Source organism: Mus pahari, chromosome 17, assembly GCF_900095145.1.
Source record: "Mus pahari chromosome 17, PAHARI_EIJ_v1.1, whole genome shotgun sequence".
Lineage (NCBI taxonomy): Eukaryota > Metazoa > Chordata > Mammalia > Rodentia > Muridae > Mus > Mus pahari.
Window position 1 is genome coordinate 57,051,156 of NC_034606.1, and position 17,484 is coordinate 57,068,639.

Genomic DNA, 17,484 nt, shown 5'->3' on the forward strand with positions numbered 1-17,484 from the left:
CAACATGACAATCTAATGATGAACTCACATTACCCCCATCTTGCATAAGAGGAAACAAGAGCCCCATGATTTTAAAACCCTAAGTTAAATTAGGGTGTGAATTTTAAAGGCATGCCGACTTTTAACCGTCAAGTTTCAACTTTTTAATATTATGATTTTTCCTCCTCTGGATGAAACTGTTATCTAGGAGACAAATATAAGAACTAGCTAGGTGACAGAGCTGGAGAGATGGCACAGCCATTAAAAGCTGAGGGTCTCAACCTGAAAAATAAGAGATTATGAGGCAGAAAATTCCATTTTATATTAGACAAAGTATTACAAGGGAACAGCATCACAGTTCCAGGGTGCTGGCCACTCCTTCCATCTGCTCCCTTGGGTGGTACCTCCTGCTAATACATTACTTCTTGAGGTTATGAAGTGTGTTTATGAAGTGTACAGCTTTGATGACTAGGCTTCCACTGTGATGAGTTCTTTCATATGATCAACAACGGACAAACCTCCCAAGCCACGCACGTATGAGAGAGCAACATATGACAACAGCAATTACGTATTTGCTCAGTAACGTTGTCTTTCAGTCACTGAACAGCTCAATGAAATAATCATGCCCACAGTGTTGCCAGCCAATGAGCTAATGCAAACAACTTCATCTGATTTGTGTACAATGTTTCTTACCTGAAACTCCAAGAAACTCAGAGAAAAACAGTAGGAAAATGAGGCTTACCTGAGCAGGTAAAAGCTAACCTTGAGAGTTTTGTCTTAAATTCTTTCTAACATTGCCATACCCTAAAGTTCAGCCACGATGGAATGCATCATAGAAGCCTGTCTTCCATTTAAAAATCGCTCCTCTCCCCCTTCACCTTTCTTGTCTGTGTTAATTCTCTGCAACACCACGCTCAGTACCTGGCTTGAGATGACCCTGTAAGCATCTGATTAACAAGCTGTCCTGTGCTTCGATCTGATTTTTACACATAAAAAGAAAATGTGGCATGTTCTCTTCGAATAGGAAATGTGCTCTATATTCTGTACGTATCTGCATTTGATTTCTTACCATTTAATGAAAGCAAACTCGTAGATGATGAATTTTAAGAGTTTATCCGTTCTTTATTGTATTCTTGTCTATCATTCTAAGGAATAAAATTTACTGCCAGCAACAGGGTGTGTCTTGTGTCTATTGACCCAAAAATACTTTCTCCCTGGGGATTGGCAAAGCCATGAGATGTCACGCATTCTCTGTAAAACCAAATCCTAGATGCAGGAAAAGGCACCAAAGCTCCATGCTCACTTGATAGAGCAGAAGGAAGGTATTAGCTGAAAGATAAAGATGGATGAGTGCTTTAGCACAAGACACTACTTTTTTTTAAAATGTGAATTAACCAAAGAGATGATTGCTGTATTTGATAGGAACAATTCAGTTAAAGACACCTTTGTGGTACAGAGAGAGTTATGTGGAGACACTTTCTGAAAATCTGAGCTAGATATCTTTTAACTGAAATGATTTTAACAGCAAGTAATGGATGCTATTTTATTACTTAAAATATCTCCCCGGGCCTCATTTATAAGAAGAAAAAAGCTCATGACCTAAAATAGAATCTTGAATCCCAGTTGCTGGCATTGGCCAGCTTTTCCTCTATGTATCGCGTTACTGGTCTATTTCAATGTTTCCAAGTGAGAGATGTGGAAGTGTGTCCATTTCATCGTGGAATCGTCTCTTTGGAGCATCAGTAGGTCACGTGGTTTTCATGGACTGCTGTGCCTGGGGGATCCTGCTCATGTTCCGCAGCCACGGGTCTTGAGTCCTAAGTCTTGTCGACCTCTAATATGGTATATTCAGAGCATATTAATGTAGAGTTACCTCCAATATTTCATATAAGGACAGGTATCTCTCTTAATATAATTTGTTTTTTATTGTTTTTATTACTATAACTAACATGACATTTGCTACCCCAAAGAGTACGTAAAATAACCCTCAGAAATCCAAGTACAGTAGACTGCACACAGCATCGTTATGGTTAATGTTACAGCATGTAGGTTCTAAAGGGGTATTCATTGCATCTTGAGAAATAGAATGAAACACTGGACCAAATATTCTCATATTTGAATTGAGTGTGTCCTTCATGCCTCCAGTAGGAGTTCATTAGAGCTCAACACACTATAATAATGCATTGGTCTTGTTGAAGGAATGTGCATTTTTTGTATGTCAAATAATTTCACCTGTGTCATGAGTAAGGTGCTGGTTTTTATTTATATATTTTAAAAATTATTTCGTTTCTTGTTTATTTATTTGCTTATTTATTTATTTGGGAACACGAGCGTGCATCTGAGGGTCAGAGGACAATTCCCTGCATCTGGGGGGCAGAGGACAACTTCTGTCAGTTCTCTCTTTCAGACTTGTGGGCCCTGGAGATTGAACTCAGACCCTCAGGCTTGAAGGCAAATGCCTTTACTGGCTGAGCCATCTTGCCCCTGTTCTTTTCAATGGAAGCATTTATTGCCTTCCTTACAAGTAGGGAAAGGAAATAACTAATTGAGAACAAACACAGGCTATGCCTATGCCATCACTTCTTATTGCCTCCCTTTGAGAGAAGAGAACCTACAGACTACGTTGTTTGGCATCACTGTAATCGGATGTATGTTTAATTCACCTAACTGAGACCCACTGATTTATTACTCACACTTTCATCCCAGGCCCCCCAGGCCCTCCAGGAGGCCTGAGAATAGAAGACATCAGAGCTACCTCTGTGGCACTGACTTGGAGCCGTGGTTCAGACAATCACAGCCCTATCTCTAAATACACTATCCAGACCAAGACGATTCTCTCAGACGACTGGAAAGATGCAAAGACAGGCGAGTTTATATGTCAATTTAATCTGTTCATGTTTCCACGTGTTTGTTTTCTTTTTCTTCTAATTAAACTTTTTTCTCCTTCCAAGTTTTCCTAGGTCCCTTTTCCTAATCCCTCCCATATGACCACCTCATTTGCTCAAATCGACGGACTCTTTTACTTTTATTAGTATTATTGTGTACACACATATGAATACAAACTAAGTTTGTGTAGTGTTGCTTGTATGCACATGATTTCATGGCTGCGCATTTGTATTGGACAGCCAATTAGGAGGCTCTCCATGGTTGACGCTAGCTAAGTCTTCCATTCCCAGCAATCGTTAGTTGCACTCTTTGCCCAGGGAGGGACCCATGAGACTTGGCCTTTCCACATTAGCATGTCTGTTGGTATTGTCACTGTTTAGGCAGCTATGCTGAGGTAACATGAGTGAAGTTTCCCAGTCATTTATAGGAGACACAAACTCACAGGTAGCAAACTGGCCCTCTGGCTCTAAAAAATCTCTCAGCAATCCCCAGGGATCTTCCGAGCTGCTTTCCCGAATGCTACAATTCTCAGCACGCTCTGACACGCCCAGACCCCTTGTTTCTTCCTTTGTTTTTAGGTATCTTTTTTTATCTATATGAGTGTTTTGCCTCCAGGTACATAAGTAAGTGTACCACATGTGTGCCTACTGCCATGGAGGTCAGAAACAGCATCATGGCTCCTGGAACCAGAGTTTAAAATGGTTGTGAGCCACCATGTGGGTGTTGTGAACCAAACACAAGTGCTCTGGAAGAGCAAAGGGGGCTTATAACTGCTGAACCATCCCTTGAGCTCCATGCACAGTACTTTTATGTGAGTTCTGGAGACTGAATCCAGGTCCCCATGCATATTCAGCCAGCATTTCATCAACTGAGCTAGCTTCCCAACCCTCTTCAGTTTCTTGTAAGAACAGGAAACATCTCCCATGTTAATTGCCAACGGCTGTAACACTTTACACTTTACTCGCTGCACCCCCATGCCCAGCCCACCCCGTGGCCACATTGCCTCCTTCTCTCTGTGAGGTCTCTCCTCTGAGCCTCTTACAAAGAACTTCTCATTGATCTTAGGGGTCCCACAAATAACAGCTAATTGCCTTATAAAAAAAAATCTCCAATTTAATTTCAGCCCCTTTTACAAATTATCTCCCAAGACCCTTTCTCCATATTAAGTAACACACAGGTTCTGGATTTAGACATAGGCATATTCTTAGCTATCTTAGCAATACCACGGTCCAGTCTTCTGGTTATAGGCAGCTCAAAGTCAAAGAAAAGACTGGCAAAAAAAATAAAATAAAGAGAAAGAGAGAGACGCCATCCTGCTCAGAGTCATAACAACCAGCTGTTTTGCCCTTTACTTGATGAAGATCTTGTATTGATTCTCACCCTTGCCATCTTTCCCTTATCTAAAGAGAAAGCCCTTATGCATGTGAACTGAACATATCTGCAGATTCTAGGTGAGGGAATGCTAGTGGAGACAGGAGAAAAAGAGATGGCATCAAAACAGAGAGACAAGGAAGCCAACACTTTAAACATTTAAAGCAGAAAGTCAAAAACCCATGTTCAGTTTTGCTGTGAGACAATGGGACAATTGACAAACGTCCTGTTTACAGGGAAAGATGTAGGCAAGGTAGGGCCTGAGCCAGCCCTAAGAGGTGGAAGCCAGGTGAGGTGAAAGCAGATAGCACATAGCACCTCTGCAAGGCTGGGCGTTTATGATCTGCATAAGCAGATGACGGCTCCCTGAATATTAACATAATGAGTCACAGGCAAGCCTAAAGAAACACATTCTCCAAGTACTATGCAAGTATGCACATGCATGTGTGTGTGTGTAGGCTAATCATTAAAAACATGTAGAAATGTTTGAAACAAGCTTAAACTAAGATACGGACCTCTCTTGGTCGTGTACTTTTATCATATCTTAATTAACTAGGCAAGCTAAGATCATATCTTAAGGATAATTTATTATCTGACATGAGTAGGCAGACTGCTGAGGACTTATTATAGCACATACAAGCCTAGCTCCAGATGATACAAGTTTATAAAACCTAAAAACAGTATTATTCAGTGTTATTTTTCATTTGAGCAGAAAATCATTTGCTGCCTGTGGATTATACTAGTTCACGCAATGTTCGCCTTAGGAAAACATCCTAGCTTCTGCTCCAAGAAAATGGCTTTTTGCTAGAAAAAGTGTAGCCCATGGATTAGCAGCAAGGGTGGAGAGGGGGGCCTTGCAGAGGTGCAGTGTTCTAGCCCCCACAACAGGCTTTCTTTTCTTTTTTGTTTTTTTAGTATAGAATAGAGTTTATTCAGGGCATGGGGAGGGGAGTTAAGAGGGTAGTAGAGACAGAGAAAGACAGAGAAAGAGAGTAGAGGAGTAGAGGCCGGGCATGAGCACATGGTGGGGGGGGGACGGGAGAGGGGGGAAAGGACGAGAGGACAGAGGGAGAGCAAGAAGGCAAGAGGACACAACAGGCTTTCTAGACAGGTAGATCTAATGCACATCCACGCGTACACACACAAACACACACACATGCCAATCTTTCTAGTTTGTTATCAATGATCTTTCACTCTCTTCAAGTCAGCATTTGTCACTGCTAGATTTTCATTTTAATGTCACCCAGAATACATGTGCCAACTCTCTAAGAGAGTGAAAATGCCCAGATTTAGTCAACAACTAATCTCTACTTTATGTTAATTTTATTTAGATCCCCCAATCATTGAAGGAAATATGGAGTCAGCCAAAGCAGTGGATTTGATCCCATGGATGGAGTATGAATTTCGAGTGGTGGCGACCAATACTTTAGGGACCGGAGAGCCCAGCATACCCTCAAACAGGATCAAAACAGACGGTGCTGGTATGTGCAAGAACCTGAAATTCTCATAAGGTTATAATACAATACCACTTTAATATATATTAGAATGCATTTAGAAATATTCTCTGCAATTGGCAGCTCATCTAAAAATGTGTGTGTGAGGCCAAAAACAACAAAAAGAAATTATTGATGTTATCTCCTATGTGAATCATATAAGAATCTATACATCTTATCTGTGTTGGGTTTTTATATACACATTTTTAAAAATATAATTTTTATATAATTAATGTAGGTAGTATATTTTCTCAGCACATTACACCAGAGACTATGTAAATAACATTTGTAGGTAGAATCCATAGCCTTCAATGTAAATTGCGGATCTTAAGAAAGAAGGCACTGGATTAAAAAGGTTTAGTGATTTGGGGGCTTCTTCACTTCCGTGTCTCACAGAGGCATTTACAACTGAATATCTCACAAATTGGTGCACCAAGGACAAATACCCATGTGCCTAGCACATATAGGCACAGGGCAGGGAGCAGCTGGGTCATGGTACTGAGACTCAGCAAATGTTCTTAGCCCCAGGTCTCATTCTAACTGTGTTCTCAGAACAGCTCAACCAGTTATTATGCAGGTACTTGCTGCAAATACCAACCCCATTTAGATACCCTCTATTTTAAGAAATACTCCACTCTTTCTTTACCCCATGTTTCCAAAGCAAAATGTTGTTCTAATTCTAATGACATTTCTTCTATTTATTATGCCCTGTCTATCAAAAAACATTTTTTTCTGGCTCTCTGTGTTCATTTATTTTGACATTTCATGCCAAAAGTCAGAGCTTTATTTGAGTTAAAGATTTTAAAAAGATGATTGGCTGCCATTCAAATTCTGCTGTGGTCTCTTAATGTCACCTCCCCGTATTTTTGGCTGCCCCAGTACCTTGGCCCAATTCCAAAATAGAACTATAAGTTCTAGTGTCATGAGGACTGCTATTAGTGAGCTACTGTCTGTAGTTCTATATAGTTTTAATGACATGGGACTACCATGAGTAAGGTTTCAGAACTATGTAGCTTTATGCAGCTTGTCAAATAAACATGATCGTGACAAAAGGAAGAGAATATTAAAATCCATGGTATGTCTTGGAAATGCTATCCCAATGCTTATTAATGGGTTAGAGACTTTCAGATGCTTGCCTTAATCTGAGGTCCATACTCATAAGACCAAACGTTGAAATCTGGATGTGTGTGGCTCAACTTCCAGTTAACTGGGCTATCTCTTCAAGATAGTTTTTCAAGCATAACTCTGAGCACACATCCACTTTATAAACTTGAATTGGAGCCCTAATTGAAGCTTGGTTCTGTCTCTCTTAATAATGAAGGCAGATGTCACCAGAATTTTTTTATTTTAATATATTCCCCTACACATGACCTGAAACATTCTGTTTTCTTTACACCACACACACAAAAAAAATTCATCAGGAGAAAGAAGTAATCCAAATGGAAACTGTATGAGACAGCAACCACATAGCCAGGTCTTGGGTTTGTTTATTTACAACTATCTCAGATGTCACCTATGTTGCAATGGTGGCTTCTGTGTGATGACTGAATGCATTTATCCCTTCTTGAGAAACAAAGAAAAACAAATGGAGCATGACTGGCGGTTTTGACCACAGAGTTCCATACCAAGAAATCAAACTTGCTTTGTTTGAATAAGCATTCATTTCAGAATAAAATTTCAGGAAAATCCCAAGTGTTTAAGTTGGGTTAGGTAAATATTTTAGTCATAACATTATACTATACCTGTCTCTAGTTTGGACCAATTTTTCTCATTGAGTTGGATTAAATTTCTATGATGTGAGCAGTGTCTTTTATGAATACCAGTTTTCTTAGTGAATATTGTTCACAGAGCAGAAAGCAGTCTTTGGTAGGGTTCATCCGTAGGACCTCTGTCCTTCTTAGGCATTTTGTTTCAAATGGTATTGTAATTTTGTTTTTATTTCAGACGATATTGTTTAAAGAGGCTCAATATCTAGATACAATTACTATGAGGTCTACCTTTAGTAGTTTTTAAATCTTACAGTAGAAACGATGACTTTATTTTTTAAACTTGGAAATCTTGGTTTGAATTATTTTACATTGGAACCTATAAAAATAATGTACATCTAATAACACATATAGAAGTAATGTGCTTAACACTTCAATCTGCGCCTAGTTAGAGGGTTCTTGATCTTAGTGCCCTACCCTACATACTTAGTTCGCTTTTGAACAAATAAATTCCAGCACCCTGCAATACTTTCCAGTATGGATTCTTTACAGTCTTTCATTAACCAGCTTTAATGGCTGCCACCCTTCCCAGTGTGTTCTCTGATAAACTGCTGGTTCTCTAGTTGGACCGCTTCATCTAATGCCCACAACAACATTGCCAAATTAGCACTGTTACTGCTGATAGTTCCTTCAACGTGGCATTTTTATGTAGCCTAGCTTATTCTTGACCTTGAGACCCCCCTACCTCAGCCTCCTGTGTCCTACAATGGTAGGCATATGCCACCATGCCTTGGTTGGTCATCATTTTAGATTTTACAGATCAGTAGGTTAATCTTATACCTGGCCAATCAGATAAAGAGTTCAAATTCATATTGTTCAAGTACACACCCCTGTTGTGCAGATGGTGTCTGGTATCAAGCTGCAGGCCATTGATCTATTGAAACCCCAGAACCATCGCATCATTGCTTTGGAGCTCTGTATTTCAGGACACATTCCTTTACAGTTACTTAATATGAAGACCTTGGAGAACAATCGAGTGCATTTTTGGATCCAGCCAAGTATTTTATATGATAGATGCGTCCATATGAAGAAGCAGAACAAGTGTTTGTAACTCCTTTTAAAAAATAATATTCTGACAGTACTGGCTAGTTTTGTATGTCAACTTGACACAGGCTGGAGTTATCCCACAGAAAGGGACTTCAGTTGGGGAAGTGCCTCCATGAGATCCAGCTGTGGGGCATTTTCTTAGTGTTCAAGCAGGGAGGACCCATTGTGGGTGATGCCATCCCTGGACTGGTATTCTTGGCTTCTATAACAGAGCAAGCTGAGTTGGGCAGTGGTGGCCCACACCTTTAATCCCAGCATTTGGGAGGCAGAGGCAGGTGAATTTCTGAGTTGGAGACCAACCTGGTCTACAGAGTGAGTTCCAGGACAGCCAGAGCTACACAGAGAAACCCTGTTTTGAAAAACCAAAAGATAGATAGATAGATAGATAGATAGATAGATAGATAGATAGATAGATAGATAGATAAGAAAGAGAGCAGGCTGAACAAGCCAGGGGGAAGCAAGCCAGTAAGGACCATCCCTCCATGGCCTCTGCATCAGCTCCTGCTTCCTTATCTGCTTGAGTTCCAGTCCTGACTTCTTTTAGTGATGAATAGCAATGTGGAAATGTAAGCTGGAAAAAACCCTTTCCTCCCCATCTTGCTTCTTGGTCATGATGTTTGTGCAGGAATAGAAGCTCTGACAATGACACTGACCAAAAGGAAAACCATCCTTTATTATATATCATCATAGGACCCATTCCCATATCAATGGCTCTGCAGGTGAAGGCAGATTGATTCTGACAGCTTTTGTATGTCTTTGTCAGCTCAAGTCCATTTAAGGATGAAAAGCACATCACAAACAAGAATATCATGCAAAGCACAATGCCTTCGTTCTACAGCTAGTGAAGCTATTCCAATCTTCTATTTTTATTTTCTGTTTTATTTATTTTTTGTCTTCTATCTTTCTTTTTCAAAAATGTGTTTAATAGGAAGACATAATCTGTAATGTTAGTATATGAAAATTTATTGTCCTTGTTTTGTTTGCATTAAAACAAATTTAGCAAACACACTAGAATGATTTTTGTCTAAGCATAAAATAGCACTTGAATTCTTTAATCCTTTCACTTCCTTTTTTAAAAAAAAAAGCAGTAAGTGCAATGAGAACTTCAAGATTTCGTTGTGCATCATGGTTTCTGCTTAAAACCTTAATTTCTGCCAAACTAAATGTCCTCATGTGACCTGAGTTACTTTTTCACAATGATTGCAGTGGGTAAGTGACAGAGCTATGCTACTGTCTCTATATGTATAAATAGTGAACAAACATGTCCTGCTGGATGAGACACCGTGGATTCCAGATATGTTTTCATTCTCCAATAGGAAAGCATCTATTTCAAATGGTTGCCATGCCAAAAGTCTTGACCTTGTGTTCAGACCAAGCCAGGGTTGCATGAGTTGCAAACATTGTATAGTCTATTTGATTGATCTATTAGCACTTCTGAAGTGCATTCAATGGTATAATTATATTGGAATCTCAATAATAAAACAATCTATATATACTTTGAAAATAGAACACTGGTGTTTGCCTAGCTGTGTTTCCCTGGGACTAGGCATTCCTTGGAAGGCTAATCAGGGATGAGCCTATGTAAATGCCAACTGCTCTGTTCTCTGATTCAATCCGACAGCTTTTAAATCTCGGTCTTTGGTTTTATAGTCTGATACATGCAATCATTTTGAGTCTCTCATTTGTTTTAAAATCATAATGAAATTTTGATGCAAAGTGAACTTATTAAGCTTAACTTTTTGTGTTAAAATGACTAGGCATGATAAAGCACTAGTTCTCAAAAAAATTACTTGTCAGCACATGTTGTATCAAAGTTGATCTTTAAAAAATATATGATTTTTTATAGTCTGATTTCTTACATGCCAGATTTTACATTGTCAAATACAGCCCAAAATGATTTACCAGAAAAAAAAACAATCATTTAAAAACTAAAACATCCAAGGGAAATAGAAAATATAGGTTATCTCATTGGAAAGAATTATTATGATATTCAGTTGATTCCCAAGCTATGTTTGGATGTCTAAGCTTACACTCACAGGCCCTTTTGCAAACAAAACCAAATCACAGCTTATCCAAAAGGCTGGCAACAGGATGATGTAGAACTCCTTACTTTGAAATTATCAATATTATTTAGCTACTATTAAAATTTTTATCATTTTTAAATATTAGTTCAAGTTTGTTTTGATAATTTATGACTTAAAGAACACAGAGTTTGTTCCATGCTAAGTGTCTGGAGCCTGATGGGAAATATGACTGCTAGTGTTTGCCTAGCTGAGTCTTCCTGAAACCAGGAAGTCATTGGAAGACTTGAAAGGGGATGAACCTACATAGGATGCCAACTGCTTCGTTGTCTGGTTCAGTTTAGACACATTATGCATCAGATTCCCTCTGTGGAAAATTGCTTCTAACCCGCTGAAGATAAAAATAACAAGTCAACCCTCTAGGCAAACCTACAAAAATATTTAATTAAGAGACACGGTTCAGTTTCCCTTACCTCTGTGGCTTCCTTGTCCTGAGCTAAACAGCACAGGAAGAATAAACAAGCTTTGAAAAGAAGATCAGCCTTGGAAGGAATTCTTACTGGAAGAATGCTAGAAGCTACTTAAGTAAAATAGAAGATATTTACCCTAATAGAGACATAGTCTGTTTTTAACTATTATAACTTAAAAGATTTACACTGGTTATCATGGAAAACATTACAAAGAAATGACTTGACAAACACACTTCTACCAAGAAGAGGAATGCTTGATTCAACACATTTCATTAACAGTTTATTTAAGGCTACTTTGACATTAGTTGCCCATGTCCACTTTACTTGTATTTAGGCTAGTACAATATGTGATTTATTGATTTTAGGAAGAGTTTCTTGTTAGTTTGTCCATAGCAAACAGAGTTATAAATTTAGACCATTGATTTTGTAGCAAAGAATGTTTACAATTTATGTTTGTTTTAATAGCCTGGACTGTAAAAAAAAATATATATATATATATATATATATATATATATATAACATATTTATTATATATTTATATAATCAATGTATATTATATTATGTATAATATATAGTATTATTATAACATATCATAATATTAATGTAAAATATACTATATATTATGATGCACTAACTAAAGAGCTACAATTCACCTCTAACACCCTTGTGCTTCACCTTCTGGTACACATGGGGTAGCAGTTGATCAGTAAGTTTGTTTCTCAGGCTTCATATTAATCTCTTTATGAGGAAAGGGGACCACTTAGCTTGATGGTCAGAAGGAGGAGCATGCAGTTTTTGTTTCTATGCTGCTAAAGTACATCTTTCATCAAGAAATTTATATCACTGACATAGAAGTTTTAAAATATGCTCCTTAGAGTCACAGTTCTTTGTTAGATGCTGATGTCCCACGTGGGTCACCTTGCTAGGCACATATTGAGATAGGTGTGGCTAGGTCCTGTTTTAGGGACTCCTGGAGGTACTAAGAGTCTGCTTCATCTGCTTAGTGTGTCAACAGATTTGGGGTGACAGTGCACGTGAAGCCATGACTTTGGGAAAGTCTATGTTTCTTGTGGAGCACCGACCTTGGCCCAAGTTGCTGAAAAGCACAAGGGACAGACATCTCTAGTTAGAAGCCAGGTCCATGTAGTCAGCAAGACACAGTGCCTACCCTGGAGGGCATTCAAGGGGAAAGCAAAACCAAAAAAGCACCAGGCTCAGCAGCCCAAAAGCAATTTGGGTTTTAAAAGAGTGAGAAAAATTGACTTCTGGGGTTTAAAGAGGAAACAAATGGTGGATTGTTAAAAAGTGGTTATGGGGTCAAGTGCAAGTCAGCTTTGTGTGAGTTCCTCCACACACTTTCATGTGTAAGGTTTTTCTATGCATATAGAAAACTGTATGTGAGCTGTCCTATGTATATTTGCATGTTAGCTCTTCAATGTATATCTGTGTGTGAGCTGTCCCATGCACATCTGTATGTGAGTTCTTCCATGCACATCTGTGTGTGAGCTGTTTCCTGCACACATCTGTGTATAAGTTCTTCTATGCACATCTGTGTGTGAGCTGCCCCATGCACCTCTGTGTGAGATCTTGCCTGCACATCTGGATGTGAGTTCTTCCATGCACATCTGGATGTGAGTTCTACACACATCTGTGTGTGATCTGTTCCATGTACATCTGTGAGTTCTTCCATGCACATCTGTGTGAACTCTTCCATGCATATCTGTGTGTGGGTGCTTCCATGTACATCAGTGATAAAGTGTGCTAGCCTGGGAGTTAGTGGAGAAGACATAAAGGACAGTTATCTAGAATAGAAATTATAGGGTGTAATCTCCAACAGACACAGGGAGCTAAGGATGATGTACGAGGATTGATGTACATCTCTGCCAGTGTGACTGAGGGGTTGTTGCTTCTACAGCTGGCTTTCCTCTGTAGATGAAAAACTTACGGTTTCTGTGGTTAAAAAAAAAAAAAAACTTCATTATCAGAAAAAAATTCATAACTTTTTGTAAATTTGCTTGTTTCAGCACCAAATGTGGCTCCCTCAGATGTAGGTGGTGGGGGCGGAACCAACAGAGAGCTGACAATAACGTGGGCGGTAAGTATTAACAAACTGTGTGGAGGAGACGCACTACCCATTTTTAATTTCAGACCCATTTTTTATTCAAATAAATTGACAATAAAAAGAATATTCAACCCATGCAAAAGGATAATTAATTTCCCCCCTAACTGCACAGCAGATGTCATCTGTCTTACTGTGCTAAGCAAGAAGTTTCTGTGACAAGATACTGGCTGCTCGGGGTTGGTTTAGAAGAATCAGCAGGGAGACATTTGATTCCACAGGGATTGCCAGCATGTGCTTTCAACTAGCCTATCATAAGTTATATGACCTTTTGCCTCTACATTTATAAACTAAAGAGTAGATTCACAAATGACATCAAATCTACTTCTAAACACAACATGGTGTATCCCTCAAGCCTTACTTCAGCCACTGCCGTTAATCGGTTAGAGTAGTCACCCAAAAGGCTTGACACCAAGGGGAAAACTTTTCATTCAGTTTCCAAGACTGAAAGGAAAATCCTCTGTCAGACTCTAGGTTTTCAAAGCAGGAACTACAGGGGCAGGGGAGAGAGAGTGGCTGCCTCAGTTGTCTGAGTAATGCTTCCGGCACCTGTGTAGACATGTTCTGCTCAGCCCACCTGTTCTTTCTTTTTATTATTTGACTGCTGAAGAGAATAAAGAGTCACAAGATGCTGAAGACAGCAAGAAAATTGCCAGACTTTGTCTTTAATATTCCTTCCATGAATCAACCCGACTTACCCAAGAAGTGGATATTTAAGGCAAAGTGACTTGACTCTGCTCTATGGCCATTTAAATCAAATCATCAAGTGAGATTCAGCAGAAATGTTTTTTTGCTAGTCTGAAAATGTGTGTGAAAATGTAGCACTGGGGCAGTCACTACAGCCCCTGCCCCCACCCCCGCCCCCACCCCTAGCCCCGGCCCCACCCCCTGCCCTTGCCCCTGCCCCCATAGCTCCTGCTTTGAAAACCTACAGTCTGGCATAGGATTTTCCTTTCAGTCATAAAAAGCAAATGAAAAGTTTGCCTCTTAGGGTCAAGCCCTTTGAGGGACTACCGTAACAAGTTAAAATAGATTAAAGCAGTGGCTGAATGAAGTAAGGCTTGATCCCTTAGGGTGTGGTACGCTATCCCAAAGTGCAAACATCATAAAAATTAGACCTTCAGAAGGGCAAATAGAAGATATTAAGGCTACCTTTAATTCATGGTTGTCAGTTCCGGCCCAAATCTCCTTGAAAATGACATATGTCTTCTGGAGACACCCTGAGCAAGTTCCAGGAAATGAAGCATTACTGCAATGCTCAGGAGGTAGTTGCAAGAACCAGCCTCTGATTTGCAGGAGTGGCACCACCCATCCCCACAGGCACCTGCACTCCTGCTCCTCCCGAAAGCCTCTTCTGATGGCAACCTAGGCATTCTAGCATCTGGATTCTTTCTATGGCCATTCAGTTCTGCAGTATAGCCAGCCAGCCTGTATCTTTCCAGCCCTGCTCTAGATGTTGAGGATAAAAAGGAAAGGAAATTCATAAAACTCCTGTCCTTGTACAACTCTGTCTTTGGGAGTTGAGGAACAGTAGACAATGAGATAAGTGTGTGGAAGTGATCATGGCAGCTTGCAAGGGAAAGGGAGAGGAAGCGGGGAGATGGTACATGGGGTCCTGCAGGTTCTTGGAATGGCAGATTCCAGGGGCTAAGAAAATGATGTGTGGGAGCTACTGCTATAGTAGAGGGAGGAGTTAACAGGGAGTAGATGCCATGGGGGTTGCGGGCATACAGGAGTTCTGTGATCAGCAAGAACATCATTCTAGGAACAGCATCATCTCCTGGTTGGTTATTCTTCTGTACTCCGGCATCTTCAACTATATCTAATTTATGAAATAAGTGTCCCTTTGCCAAGAGCATGTTTCCCTTTATGACTGTGGTCTCATAAAACTCTTCCATTTGACTGTATGATAAAGCTATTTGTTATTTGAATTTCCATTCAGCCTTTGTCGAGAGAGTACCATTACGGTAACAATTTTGGTTACATAGTGGCATTTAAGCCATTTGATGGAGAAGAGTGGAAGAAAGTTACTGTGACTAACCCAGACACTGGCCGCTATGTCCACAAAGATGAGACCATGACCCCTTCTACCGCGTTTCAAGTCAAAGTGAAAGCATTCAACAATAAAGGAGATGGGCCCTACAGCCTTGTAGCTGTCATCAACTCTGCACAAGACGGTAGGTGAACGGGAGACACAGCTGCCAACGTGGAGGAGGAAAACTATATTCGCTAGTAGGAATTCGTTTGTTGTCTTCCAGACCTTGTCTAATAAGATTGTTTCATGTTATCATGTGTTCAGGAAGCAAGTATTCTCTGAATCCAGATTTTACATTTTTTAAATGTTAGCCTTTCTGTGTAAATAGCAGAAGTGCTGATAAAAAATTTAAGTCCTACTCATCGCTCTTATTCTGTCCTTATGAATTAGGAAATGCTCTGAAAACAGTTGGATGATGATACAGTATCATGATTATAATGTTGAGATCTAAATTCTACATACTTGAGTAACTTCACAGAGTCTATGTTTTTATGTATATTTAAAAAAATATTTTATTAATATGTTTATGTGGATATTATGCCTACATATATGCCTATGTAGTAGGTGTCTGTCCAGTACCTGTAGAGGGTTTCAGATCCCCTGGAAATGAAGTTACAGATGGCTGTGAGCCATGCTGTAGGAATCGAGCCTGCACTCCCTAGAAGGCCAAGAAATGCTTGATCACCTGGCCATTTATTCAGCCTATGAATATATGTTGTCTCAACCTCAACCTAGATAAAAGTCCCTGAATTGGTTATATAATAATCCTACAGATTATATACACACAAGAACCAATAAAACCAGCAGGTTATAATTATATAATTCAATAACAATTAAAATTCAATAACAACAATCAAAGAACTAGAATAAAGAAAAACAAAGCATGAATTTGAAGGAGAGCTGTGGGAGGGCACCCGAGAGGGGCTGAGGGAGGAAGGAAAAGGAAAATGGAATTTTTATGCAACATTTGTCTACTGTCATAATTTAAGTACACTTGACGATTACAATTAAATATTGGAGCGTGTGTGTGTGTGTGTGTGTGTGTATGTGTGTGTCCTGCACCTGAGTGTGGGTTTATGGGCATATAGGTGTGTATATATAAAGGTCATGGGGAACCTTCAGTTATTGTTCCTTGGGTAACATCCACCTTGAATTTTTGTTTTTTGTTATCTTTTTATTTTGAGACAGGGTCTCCCCATGCTCTGAACACTACAAGTAGGCTAAGCTGACTCACCAATGAGCATCAGGGATCCACCTGCTTCTGCCTCCGAGCTCAGAAGCTGCCACAGTGCCCAGGGTTTTGCCCTTCTCCATGCAGTCTGGGGATCAAGCTTGGCCTCTCATGCTTGCAAGGCAAGCTCCTTACCAGCCGAGCAATCTCACCCAGCCAGTTGCATTTTTTCATTAAAATAAAGAAGTGTCGTGTAGGCCAGTTGAAGATAGGCCAGCAATACTGTTAGTTCTCTTTGTTTTCTGGAACTTTTCAATATTCTAAGTATACTTCTTGGGGAGTCTTTCCATAAATTCAAAAGAGGGTACAGTTTTAGATTAAGCCCAATTAAGTTGCTTTCTGGTCTGTGACTTTTCCACTTATACTATTTAAGTCTTTACTGAATATATTTGTATTTATAAATTTAAGGCGGGGCTGGAAAGATGGTTCGGTGTTCCAAAATATTCACTACACAAACACAAAGATCTTAAATGGGATGCCTAGCACATAGAAAAAGAGTGGAGCTATAGCGTGACCATGATCTCAGTGCCGGGAGGTAGAGACGGTGGGATTACTGGTGTTTATTGGCCGGCCAGGCTAGCTAGGTCCACTGACCCTGTCTGAAAAAAAAGAGGCAGAGAAGCAGTTGTGGATGATATCTGAGGATAATATTCCTACCTCCACATGCACACACATGTATATATATATATATATATACACACCTGTACATACAACACAAAAGGTATGATAGGGCCATGGAGATGGCTTTCCTGGCCAAGAGCTTCCTGGAAGGACCAGAATTCAGATTTCCCAGCATACATGTGGAAAGAAAATCTACTAGGGGCTCCTGTTTATAATTCCAATGCTAAGATAGAGTTTGATAGCCAGCTGCTCCTGTCCAATTAATGATTCTTATGCTTGCTGAGGTATCCTGTCCCTAATATAAGGTTGGAAAATATAGATGAAGATATCTGTCATTGACTTGTGGCTTCTAAACACACACACACACACACACACACACACACACACACACACAGAGAGAGAGAGAGAGAGAGAGAGAGAGAGAGAGAGAGAGAGAGAGAGAGAG

General features: G+C 39.7%; 1 protein-coding gene across 2 annotated transcripts in view; it reads left to right on the plus strand.

The window, feature by feature from the left end:
• The window catches only part of Cntn1 (contactin 1), a 288,900-nt gene that overhangs the window by 238,737 nt on the left and 32,679 nt on the right, over positions 1-17,484 (plus strand). For both annotated transcript variants that reach the window (XM_021216386.1, XM_021216385.2), the window contains exons 16-19: positions 2,686-2,844; positions 5,568-5,717; positions 13,058-13,128; positions 15,095-15,329. In XM_021216386.1, the coding sequence (XP_021072045.1) occupies positions 2,686-2,844; positions 5,568-5,717; positions 13,058-13,128; positions 15,095-15,329 (615 nt within the window). The remainder of the gene's footprint in view (positions 1-2,685; positions 2,845-5,567; positions 5,718-13,057; positions 13,129-15,094; positions 15,330-17,484) is intronic.